Source organism: Fringilla coelebs, assembly GCF_963513975.1.
Source record: "Fringilla coelebs genome assembly, chromosome: 22".
Lineage (NCBI taxonomy): Eukaryota > Metazoa > Chordata > Aves > Passeriformes > Fringillidae > Fringilla > Fringilla coelebs.
Genome location: NC_140048.1, coordinates 9,796,635 through 9,809,708, shown reverse-complemented (window position 1 = coordinate 9,809,708; position 13,074 = coordinate 9,796,635). Strand labels below are relative to the sequence as shown.

Sequence of the window (13,074 nt, the reverse complement as noted above, 5' to 3'; positions counted from 1 at the left end):
CTTGCTTCCTGAAACGTTGTATTTTAATATTACCTGCTCCTGAAATCAGGACAAATTTAGCTGTGCTAACATTCTAACGTCGAGATCAAGATTTTATCAGACCTCTTGTGTTCCTTGATGCTGCTTATCTGCTAGTTTTCATGCATTCTGTTCATAACGTTCCTTTGACTGGGCTATAATCAACTTTCACGGCTGCTCTGAAAAACTCAGTAAGAGAGGTGAGTATTTTATTGTAAAACCAGTCTCATTGACCACAAATTTGCTCAGAAATATTAAATCTTATTTCATCATCTAAGTTACTAGAATTAATCTTAGAGAAATGCATTATCCCTTCTTTGTACATCTTTTAGAAAACAAGATGGGGAGGAGGAGGTGGCAGAACAACACAGTTCTGCTGGAGAACAATTACTGGAAGTCACTGAGAGCTTAGCACCGATTCACTGGAGGGTGGGGCACAGGAGCTGGATGAGAATTTATTGCTTTTGCAGCTATTGGAAACGTGGATCACTGTGTTGCCTTTTCCAGATAAGCCAACAAAATCCAGACCATGTATCCCCTTGAACTGTAAGGACTCGAGCAACTGTCATTTGTCCAAGAGGAAAAATGAATTACCATGGCACATGTGCATCCTTAAAATATTTAGAACAGAACATTGTTGGAGAATATTTTCAGTAATCTTTCAAATATGTACAAGTTGTTTTAGCTTTCTGCTCTCACCCCAACAGGGAAACACAACATACAATGACAAGCTTTTAACCTGGGGGTTCATGATCAGAAGAGAATGTTAAATCAAACCAAACAACAACAAAACCAGGCTTTCTTGTAAAAGCACTTACCGATGTGTGGGACCAGTAAGAGTAGTCAAAGCTGAAGGACTTTGGTGCTTCCTTAGGATTCTTTGGGTTGATAATACCTACAGGAATAAAATTCAAACTCTTAGCTAACTTGACACCTAGGAGCGTAATTAATAAACTGGCTGACCCACAATCTGCGAATCTGAGTATTCAAAGCTTCCACATGGCATATGAGTAGGAAGACTGTAGTAACAGACTTGCTGCTTCCTAATACTATTATTTCTGCAGGACTCATTTTAAATGAGACAAGAAAAAAAATTCATGGGAGAGATATGCTGTTGCTTAACAGAATTCTGTGCATTCCACACAATCAACAAAAGCTTTTCCAGATACCTTTAGGTTGGTGGGTTTAGTACTTCAGGGTTTTTTTCCTTCCCAGCAACAAAACTGTTTGGCATAACCTTTGCCTGCAGGGGAGCAATACACAATGGATCCAACTCTCATTGCAGTGGCACACACAATGCCTGGAGTTTCTGTATTCCAAGAAGGGTAATTTATAAGCACAGCCCTTGTTGCAGAAGTGAATCTCTACTGCTTCCTTCTTTTCGATACTACAGTGGTGGAAATACTTAAATCTATTATTTCCAGCAGCTGTTTTCAACATCTCTGTAATCTCTGTAAGTAGGACTACAAAAAAGCCTAGTCCCGAGGGTATTAGATAAACCACCCTGCATTTACACATCTGCCCCTGCACCTAAAGCAGCAATTTGCCCCTGGGAGTGAGACACTAACTGTGATGTGTGCAAATAAAGTCTACAAGGAAATAAGCCATATAAAGGTGTCAGCAGCTTTCCTGGGGATGATTTACATCCTGATACCAGACATCCTAGAAAGAAGATGCTTATTTCTCACATATTCTTCCAGTTAGTTTATGCTTTGGGAGACCAGGGCTTCTCCCTTTCCTTCTGTCATGAATAAAAATTATATCACCCACAGCTCTTCCATTTCAAACATGAACTTAGCATCTTGTTTCACCGAAATCTCTGAAAATGTGGATACAGGATCCCCATTAAAATCAAATCATTCCTCTACCAGATGCTGTGCTCCTGAGCAGGGCTGTTGTCCAAAATGACAGTGTGGAGAAAAGATCACTGTCTGGATTGCAAATAGCAACAGTTGCTAACTCTATTTCTCCTGGCCAACTCAGTTTCACTTGGATGCACCTTGTGCTGACATTCTTGCCTTTAAAAACCTGACAGACTTGCAAAGCCAATGAATTATATGCACCAGCACAGTATCAAATTGCCAAAAATGCTTGTGGCTTTGGATAGCAACGCAGGCATCAACACAGAACAAACTGTAACCTAAGCAATCATCCATGATTTTAGCCTCCCTTTACTAGCAGCAGTACAGCTCCACTCTCACTATCCCACCAGTCCTAAAGAGAACAAAAGACAAACCCCAAAGATAACTCCCTGCCTCAAACTTAAATTAGTTCTCTCCTTGCAGGGCATTCCATACTGCTACACTCAACAATTTCTCATTTAAAAATTTAACATCAAAGCTCTGAAAGGTAAGGGAGACGTAATGCCTTGTATCAAAAAAGCAGTACAAATAATAGAATCTCCACCTTAGTGTCTGAAAAGATACTACAAACTTGCCATTAGTTCCCCTTTCTTGCTTCCATCACATATTGGAGAAAAGTGAAGTTCAGGCTCTGTGATTTATGCAAGTCATTCCATTCAGCTCCATTTTTTCTCTTTTTAAACCACTGTTGTCATTATTATTGTTGTTTTCTTAGACAGACTTTCCTCAGCCCTTCACACTGACTTCCATGTCCAGCTCACTACTTTGAAAATCACTTTTTAGGATGCATGCTTTTGCAAAGCATATCTTGAGAAGTGTAGCAGGAAAAGGAGTTTAATGTGCAAGACAGCAGCTCTGTCAGAGGTTGGGAATGCAGCTGCCTGGCCAAAACCTTCCACTGCAGCAGGAAAGGGTCAGAGAAAGCCTCCCAGCTGCCAGAAACTCTGCATGCTGCCCCTCACCACTGGGATCCAGACACAGCCTTTGCAGTCAGCCTCAAGTCTATTCATCCCTATTTCTGTTTCTTGCACACAGGCTACATCCTCCATTTTCACAATTCTCAATCTACAAATGAATCCAGCAGAGCTGACTGGATGAGAAAATAGAAGATTACAGTCTCAACAGATTTCAGCTGGACTGAAACCCTCTTCATTTGGGGCACAGATCACCAGGTGTGTGCTGCCAGCATTAGTGACGTCTGATGTAGTCTAGGTTTAAAACCAGTGATCAGGCAGGCAACAATGGGATTAAAACACCTGGAAGATGATGAGACAGCTAAGAAACCAGGAATTCAAACGGAAATAACTGACCTCACTTGAAGATACCTATTGCACCAGGCATCACCTTCAGAGGGACAGGAAAACCCATGAAATCTAGCTACTTTTAAAGCAAGCTAATGGATATTTCTGAAGAAATTAAAAGCTGCCTTATAGTTCAGGTAAGCTTTATTCTAAAAGTTCCTGTGCCAAATTGGGAAAAAAAGAAATGGGGATGCAGAAATTAGACTGATTTGGCAACACTGATTTTATGTATCATGTTTCTGAACCTGCTGTATTTTCTGCTGACCAAGGAAACAAATACAATTAAAACAGAAAGACGAACGTTCTCAGTGTCTCCAATATCCACAAGAATGCTAACAGCTTTTCAGTTACTTTGTTTGGTTTTGAAACCATGCAAGGCCAAGATGAATTATCTTAGTGAATCATGAAATAGGTTGTCATCTATCTCCTCTCCCCACAGCAGCCTCACCGCACAGTCCACACACTAATGGTTTAATTACAGAGCCTCAGGAAATGAGAAAGGCAATAAGGGAGAGGATCACAGCAGGAACGCATTAATAGTCTTTTTATCTTACAGAATAAATTTGTTTATCTGCTATTTCAAAGGTCCAATGTGGCAATTAACTCTTCTGTTTGCAAACTGACACTGCTGCTTTGTGCTGCGGCTATAATTACCATCAGCATGGCACCGGAGCAGCTCTGAATGCTGGAGTTAGCCAGTTTCTGAGAAAATCCCTCTTTCAGGCCCCTTGCTTCACCAAGAGCCAATTTATTAGGTCATGGGGTATCTTCTAGCTTTCCACAAGCTCAGCTTTCTGCACCAAAGAGACCCTGCAAGGGATATTTCACAGAACCACTATCTGCCACTCCACTGCTACTGAAACAGGTCACACCTGGAACCCCGAGGTGAGAAGGATGGAACAAGATGAGGATAATATTTCTCTGCTGCAGTGCCTGAAACTTCTTCTGGGATCAAAGCAGCAACCACAGCGGGGGTTAATGCCCATCATTTACCTTTGGAATGGAAGGCCAAAAAAAAGGCAAGAGAATGTTCCTGCGATTAAAATATTTTCTACAAATCATTGATGTGGTTTAGAGAGATAAATGCCCATATTATTACTTTTCTTTATTCAAATAATGAATTTCTGGAAATTTTGAATAATAAGCTTCTTAATAATTAATACTTAGATGTGTTTTCTACCTTTGTACACAAATAAAGTAATTACACGTCATAAATTGCGATAAATAAAAGTACACTGTGTGAGCAGCTCTGCAGCAGTACCCACGTGAAGCAGCTGATTTAGTACTCACTGCCATGCCTACCCAGAGAACCAGCCCGCATTTTAAAAGCTTAGTGTCCCCTTACAGCGTACAGTGAGCTACGCTGAGCTGCTTCACGCCATCCAAAGTTCCTCTAAGCAGGAGTAATTCACATATTCTCTGGAGCTCAAGTAACTTAAACAACTCTCTGTAGCTGCTTAGCTGTTTAAGTTTGGTGGACTTTTTGATACCTGTAACTACAAACATTTTCTATCTCACTGACCAAAAAGTAGAGAAACACACGGTTTTAAAAGAAATTTATTCATACCAAATAATTTCATTTTTTGAGTATTATATGAGACCCAAATACTGATTTGTCCTTGTACAGGACAAGTACATAGTAGGAGCAGTACAGAGGAACAAAAGGAAAAAGCAGGAGCACAATAAATGAAAGAATTATACTTTCAGATGTGTTCTGCCAACAGTAACAGACCAATCTCCACAAAACATTTGGATTTTAACATACCCTTACTTAAACAGGCAACTTCATCTTTTGGCATTTTTATTTCCACAGTCCATCCCACTTGTTCCTTAATTAACATTTTATATACCATCCACCATCTGCTTGATCAGCTAGCACAAAAATAGCATATACTTTCAACCTTTCAAATCTACGAGCTGAAATTCATCCCTAGCTTTTTAGCGAACACTGTAGCAATACTTGAAAGACCACTATTGAAATAGTACCCATATATTTCATAATATGTATTATACTGCATTCCTATTGTCATTTTGGACATCCAATTTTTTTGCCTTATAATCCAGTTTTCATTTCTGAAGCTGAAATTCAAAAAGCACATGTCAAATATGCACTTCGTTTTACAATTATAACCAGAGTGTGGAGCACAGCTGAGAGCTGATGCAAAGTTAAAATCTTCTAGGGTATTTTCAACTGGAAGCAGCATTCTGCCTTCTCACTCCTTTCTGAACACACACAAACACATTCCCACTTCGAGCCTTCATTTCTGGACTTACACTTCCAGTCTCCTTTAAAACTAACCAAGTAAACAGGCAGTGGGAAGCCTACAAAGGGGAGAAAAAAAATCCACAAAAGCAAGGAAACTTAGCCAAGATCAGCCCCCTCATTCCATTCCCATCTACTCAGTCACATAAATATTTCTGCAGTCACAAAGAATGACTAGAAGCGTTCTTAACCACTCCAAACTCGTATCAGATTATGACACTGAATTTGCAGTCCAAGCCCGCTCTGCTCTCATCCCAGTCAGTGCTGCTGCTCAGCATGTCACTAATTCATGAGATTAGAAATTATCAGCAGTTCAGTATCTGGGGATGCCCAGCACACACAATTCCTTCTAATAAACTCTTGGAACAGAGAGACAGAATGCAAAGCACTCAAGAGGCAAGAGCTGAAATTATTCTCTTGTCCTCCCTGCATTTAAAGCCCAGTCAGAGGATTGGCCGGCTCCGCCTGTGCCAGAGCCCAGAGTCACCTTGCCGGGCTCGCTGCCAGCAGCCGTGCCAGTGCCACGCATTAGTCACCGTGGGTGCTCCAGAGAGCTGCCTAACTGCAGCCTGCCCTTCAGATAAACACCAGCAGCCAGAATTAACCTGCGCTTCATCCTGGGATTAGCTGGGACACAGGCTGTGCTAGCAAGGGGGGCGAAGGGACAGACACACTGAGGTTTTTTAAAAACAAACAAACAATTCCTAATCAGAAATGAAACACAATTATGACAAAAGTAGAGTATGGAACTGGAAAAACCGACCTTCCCAGATCTGTGCAACACAGCCTGCTTTGTCGTTAACATCTGCCATGCCCATATTGCCACCATAACAGGCAATGCTGAGGGCACAAAACCTCTTTAATTTCTACATATGAAATAAAATTAGGTTTCTTCTCACCAAGAGAGGCTTCATACCAGCCTCAACAATTCTCCCTGTGGCAGCATTATTCTAGCTCAAGCACACATTCCTACCAAATGCCACCACTCAGAGATAACAGCTAGCAAGAAAAGCAGCGTCTTCACTTTTGCTCTCCTGAATCATTAGTAAAGGAACAGGCAGACATTTTTAAAAATCATTCTGGTCTCAACAGAACTTTGGAAGGGGCAACTTCTGGGAGAAAAATACAAAATAATTTCTATGCCTTCTTCAAACTAATTTTGGATCAATATAAGTAGTCGTTTTATTATGTTTGAATAAACAATTTATCCAATGGAAAAAATCTGGGGCTTTCAGAATTGATTCCACAAGACCAAATTAACATTAAATACAGAGTCTCTTAAAAAACGTGGGTGTGGAAAATATATCTGCACCATCTGTAGACTAGAATGACAACAATGGGAACATGTTCCTTACAGAGAGCAGGGTGGAGCAGGCATTCTTTATTTGCTGGAACGTGAATAACACCACAAAGACACGTTTAATACAGGCTTCTTCCTAGGCATACGCTGCAATCAGATCTATGGCCATAGTGCTTTTATAAGACAGACTTTCAGGGCTGTTATTATAAGAGATAAATGAAGGGAAATGGACACTTCCAGCTCACGAAGCAGTGCTTGCTTTTCAAAGCATTGTTTGCATTTTTCAAATCATTAAAAGGGAAGGAAACCAAGTAGAAGCTAAGAACAGCCCGTTTGGAATTCAACCGGATTCTCTCCCCACTGTGGAATTTCAGCCCTGCACTGGGAGAAAGGTTGGCTGGGGGAGGGAGTCAGGCTCGGCAGCACCAGGGCAAGGCCACCGCTCGCTCACAGAAGCTGCTGGAAAGCCGCTCTCATCCTCAGCTGCTCTTACAGATCCAGGAGCTATAAATACAGCTCTCCAGCTGGTGTTCTTAGAGAACAGCCCGCCAGCAGCTCTGCAGCAGGCAGGAGCCAGCCGAACCAGACTGTTCTCCCTGGCTGAAAAGTTGACCCAGAACCATTCCCGAACTTGCACTGTCAGTGGATTACCTGGGGATGTCTGAGTGCAGGGGCAGCATGTCAGGTCTGTGTGTGGGGCTGGGTCAGTGCTCCAGCTGAATTCTGGGCTCATGTTTTCTGCCTCAAGGCAGGTAAAACAGTATCTCCCTTCACCTTCTCTGACTTGACATCACCAAGAGCCAATGGCCTCTCCTAAGACCATTTTCACCTTCAGACACATGCCAGCAACACATTAAGAGAACACCACGTAGAACTGGAATCTTGTGGAGCCAGGTCTTAAGGATTTCAGTCCACTACTCAAGTCAGTTTGGTCAGTTCTTAAAAGTGGATATCTCTGGAAGAATTTGTGTAGTGAATGAAAATATCCAATTCTTAAAGTAGCTCGTATTAACAATTTACATTCTCTTTACTTCTACTTGCATACTAAAAAGTGGCAGTTTATTTAAGCATTTGATAAAAAGAATCACCTTGGGAGGCCTAGTTCTGTGTCAGTGAGCACTAATTCTGAAGAGGAAGCATTTCGCATGGAGAATCACCACTGACAGAAACTACTCAGGGTTTATTAGTAATACCTCTCTGCTATGATTCCATACTACCTTCATAACATAATGTAGTCTAACTGCATTAACATCAGCTAGAACACCCTAGTCATCATCCCACAGTCTCACTCCAGAAGCAGCATTTGCATCTCTAACATTTAAAGATCATTAAATGTTCATCTTCCCCCAGCTCCCCAAAGTCATCCTCTAAATTATTTTAACAGTGCAGAATTAACACTTCAAGCTATTTTTATTCAATCATGAGAAAGGCTTTAGAAGGAAAATCAAGCACCAAAAGAAATCTACATTTTTATTTCTTCTCCAAAAAAATATTCCAGGCTTGTAGCAAAACATATGAGCTGTCAATACAGCAGGCATTCAGAGACAGTGACTAAGACAGACTTGTGGACACAGAAATCCCTAAAGCTGCAAAACACAGAGAACTCTAATGCTCATACTGGTAAGAGAACAGTCAGAAGAGTTTGGGTAACCTCTGCTATTGTGACCTTTTGACTTGTCTTTCAAACCTGAACCACAAGACCATTCAGGCATCCTCCATGTGATACCATTTATCTTCCCATAAACAGCCTGTTTTGATAACACACCCACCGTGAATGCAGGGCAGTATTATCATATTGACAAGCATTCATTTAGCTTGCACCACTAACAAGGATTTACAGACCAGAAAAATCAGGGAAGGGGTGAAGTGATATTTCTGCAAGGCTGTTTATTTGCCCAAGACAACTTCATCATGCAAGATACCAGTGAAAAACACTAGAAACACTTGGGGGAAAAAAAAACCAAACCAAAACAAAACAAACCAAGAAAACCAAGCTGTGTGCTTTAAGAACCAATGCTTTTTGGCAGGCACAAGGCATCAGAAAGGCAATATGCTTATTTTTTGAGATATTTAAAATTATTATTTTCATAAGACAGCGAGTCAAAAGTATATCAGTAAAAGAGATGGCTGAATTATTGATGAGGTTATGTTACTCTATGAACCTTCCAATAGTTTTGACTTTTGTATTATATTTCAACTACCACTAATTTAGACAAACATGCAATAAATCAAAAGCCTTTGAAGTTCAGTCCTGCTTTCCCACCCATTTTTAATTTGCCCCAGAACAACTGCATAAAGCAGCACACATCTTAAAAGACAAAAAAAAAAAAAGTAAGGAAAAACCAAAACAAAGGAGAAATTAAAATTAGATGTTTCTGTACTAGGTTTTTTGGTTTGGTTTTTTTTTTTTTTTTAATTTAAACACTTGAGTCTAGATCTGAGGTTTATACAACTTAGGGAGAAAAAAACCCCAAACAATGAAACAATATTAGAAGAAATACACTTTTATCCCCTACAACCTCTACAAATTAACTCCAGAATGTCTTACCAAGGTTTTCTGATGCCAAGGATGCCTGGATGAGAAGCTGACAGCCATATGTCCACAGCCGCAGATGGGATTATTGTTACTGGCAGATGGGACCACTCCACTAGACCTATTTTTATTAAACATCCAATACCTTCAGCAGCCACAAAAGAACCTGCCAACATTACTGAAACACAGAGACTATTGCTGAACTAAAATCCCCACAGGTAATTTTCAGTACTGACAGGAGGATCCAGGTGCACTCAGCCCTTCCAAGATAACCTGGGCTGTGCAGGTGCACCTTTCCACTGGTTCCTTTAGGACAAACCAGAACACACAATAATCATAGATGAGCTATAGTTTGAGAACTTTGGTTTGCTCTGTCACTTGCACATACAAGATGCTAAATCCTATTTTCATTCATCTAGGGCACATTAATTGCAACACACACATTCCAAGTAGGGTACTTCCTTACTTCCTTGTTTCATTTGTTACATGTGTATTTACATTTTTAAACGAATAAGCCTGCTGGGCTCTTTGCTAGTGATTAGTACCTAAATGCTGTCTTGTAGCTACTAGTTTGAATCTCTGCTTCAATTTCATTTGTTTTTATTTATGCATTATTTACATGCATTTACAGGCCAGATTATCAAATTATTTCCACCAAAAAAATGCAAAACAAACAAACCAAAAAACCAAACCAAAACAAAAAATCCCTCAAACAAACAAAAGCCAAACCAGAAAAAGCACAATGCTCGGGGAATCTTTAGGCACAGAACAGCTTCTTTTTTCAGTTCAATAACCCAAGGGAGCAGCTGCCACCGTTGTTTATATTTGTTAGGTTTGAAAAGCCCAAACAAGAATGAGCCCAAGATCTACTGACACACAAAACACTCTTAGATCTATAGCTCAGCTTTCACATATTACACTGCAGAATCTTTTTCCCACTCACTACAAAAACAGTCATAAATTAACTGGACAGGAATAAGTAAGTAATACATTGTGGGCAAGATGCATTGGTGCGAACCTTTCTGAAAAAACACTGGAAAAAGCAGTAATTAAAGACAAAACATATTCAATCAAGATATGCATAAAACCATGATCTATACTTTAATCATTCATTTCAAAAAGCTGCTTGTGAGTTTGGCCATGATAAGCCACCTATTCAGTAATTTAAACAATATACTCTTCAGAACAGAACTCAAAATGAAAGCATCCTTTCAGCCAATAGAATTCACTTGCTTAGCAGGTGCTTTTGAAAACAAAGTTTATGTTTCTTAGGATGATTTCCAAGTTGTAATTATTTTAAAGGCCTTTTCTAAAATTAATCCCACTCAGTTACTGTTTTGATGGAGATTTTTAATTACTAATTTGATGCTGACATTACCTCTTCTTGGGAAAGTATTTTGCATTCCCAACTTAAATAGTGGAATTTTACAGCTTCAAACTTGTCCTAAGATTCCTGCATTACCTTCTCTTCCCCTAACCCCCCTACTCCCTTGTCCACTGAAGAAATTCTGGCAGTATCATTCAAATGGATCCCATCTGCAAATAGATATGATCTGAGCAGCATTGGCCTTCTGCCAAATTCCAGCCCCTTAATGCAGTCAGCACACGTGACTTCAGCTCAACTGCAGAATCTCAGTTTTGAAACGTGTATTTAAGACAAGACTGACAATTTAAGTGCAAGATGCATAACAGTAGAACAGGAAAAAAAAAAAGGACAAATAATATGTTCAAGTACTGATTTCAAAATTTCCCTATTTTGCATCTGGAAGAAAAACAGAAGTACCAAGTACTCACAATAAGTGTCCTTAACATTATGGGTTAAAGATCTTAGTACAAATGCTCTTTTTCTGAGATTAAGACATACCTAGAAATGTATTCAGCTGCATTGTCAATTTTAAACAGTGAAAGATGACAAAAACAGACCTACTACGGATCTTGATTAAAGGTCTTGATCTCCTAGGAGAAAATTACAATAAAGCCAGATAGGATAACAAGCAAATTCTGCAGGAGTGCACAAGCAAATTATATTGTTTTGCTTCTAAGGCAAAGAACTGTGTAACAAAATTGAGCATAAGCTTTCTAACCCAGAGGGACATTTTGCTTTGCTGGCAAGCACCCTGTGAATGACAGGCAATCCCCAAAGCCATAAACAGCCAAATTCACACAAAAACTGTCCAACAAAAGCAGCATGTCAGGAAACAACCCTGGTGGTATTCTGACTTCAAGACCCTACTTCATTATGTATGCCAAAAACCACTCCTTTTTCACACATTAATCTAAAATTATTTATTTATAAAGTAGACCTGTCATACTCTTTATTGTCTGTCTCTTTGTACAGTTTTCCTTAACATAATCCTGAGCACTTTGCCTCAATTTCACTGTAATGCAGTAGTCTCTGCCAATCCATTTACAAAACTCAGACTTGGACAAAGTTTAAACGCAGGACCCACAAAGGATTTGCAGAATGGCTTGGTCAATCAATACATACAGAATTAAAGTTCAAATAACTGTCAAAATCTCTTCTTAGCTATCAGACTTCACACTGTCTCATCAATCCGGTGTCACGACAGTCCATTAGGCTTTAATTCCAAGATAAGGGAACTTTAACTGCCTTGGAGGCTTAAAATAGTCACTACTCAGTGTATCACCATCCTCTCAGGTTTGCCTCCTGTCAACTTGATCAGCGCACAAGTGAAAAAATAACCTTCTCAGAGGCAAGATATCTAGACCTTGATCACTTCACTGACACATCTGAAAATGTGAAGCAGAAACCCCTTAGTCTAGAATTACTACTGAATTCCCTTTATTTTCAAATTGCTGCATCAGATATGAGTCTCAGATACACTAATTTCACTTCATGCGCTCAGCTTTTAGTCAGCAAGTTCAGACCTTAATAATGAGGAGTTCAATAATGTAACTGGGGGGCTGCAAAAAACTGAGCATCATGAAAATAAAATAATCTTTGGCAGAAGAGCAGTTATGCCCCCCAAATCTAACTCACAGCCTAAAAGCATACCAGCCGAAGAATTTCAGCTGGAAGTTATGCGTGCCAGACAACTTGGTTAGGAAGATTCTTTGGAGAGAAGATTTCTGCTGGTTTTTTCCCCCACCAAACAATGCCTTATTCATATCCTTTATTATACAATCCTCTTCTGTTCAAACTACTCCTCTGTCCACTGCTTTCTTGTATTTCTCCTCCAAGAGGGAAATACAGGGAAAAAATAACCCACAGAATGTAACAATGTTTAACTATTGCAACTGATGATTCCTTTCCACAGTCTGTAATGTCCCGATGACTTAAACCCGACCATCTGTCACATCACCCAGCCTGATCAGAGCCACAGCATTCAAACAAAAGGCTGCACGTTGTGGCACTTCAGAGTATAAAATTCAGCAAAAGAAGTCATTTCTGTAAAGACATTTCCAATTAGATAAATCTGAAGTATTTTTCTCCTCTTGAAGGCTGATGCAGTTTCTTGGAAACGTGTCATTGTAGTGCAGCTCTAGCGTTCAGAAACAGAACCAGTGTCTGGCCCAGGCCACAGCTCCAGCTTAGACAAACAATCTGCCAGACACTGACTGGTCACCCTTGCTGCTGTGCCACAAACAAGGTGCTTCCAAAGGCTCCTGCAATTCAAACACCTTAAGCATCTAAAATTACTGCTGTGATGACTGCAGCAAGAAAAGCTGTTACAGAGGTTCCCAGTGGTGCTGCTGGAGCCCAGAGCTTGGTGGCATTTCCATAACAAATGTCCTCTAATGAAGTCTACAGTTCTTGCAGTCTACACTGGGATCCA

At 40.1% G+C, this 13,074-nt stretch overlaps 1 protein-coding gene across 9 annotated transcripts in view; it reads right to left on the bottom strand.

Annotated features, from left to right (window-relative positions):
* The window catches only part of KIF1B (kinesin family member 1B), a 78,872-nt gene that overhangs the window by 59,050 nt on the left and 6,748 nt on the right, over nucleotides 1-13,074 (bottom strand). For all 9 annotated transcript variants that reach the window (XM_084220238.1, XM_084220240.1, XM_084220236.1 and 6 more), the window contains exon 3: nucleotides 837-913. In XM_084220238.1, the coding sequence (XP_084076364.1) occupies nucleotides 837-913 (77 nt within the window). The remainder of the gene's footprint in view (nucleotides 1-836; nucleotides 914-13,074) is intronic.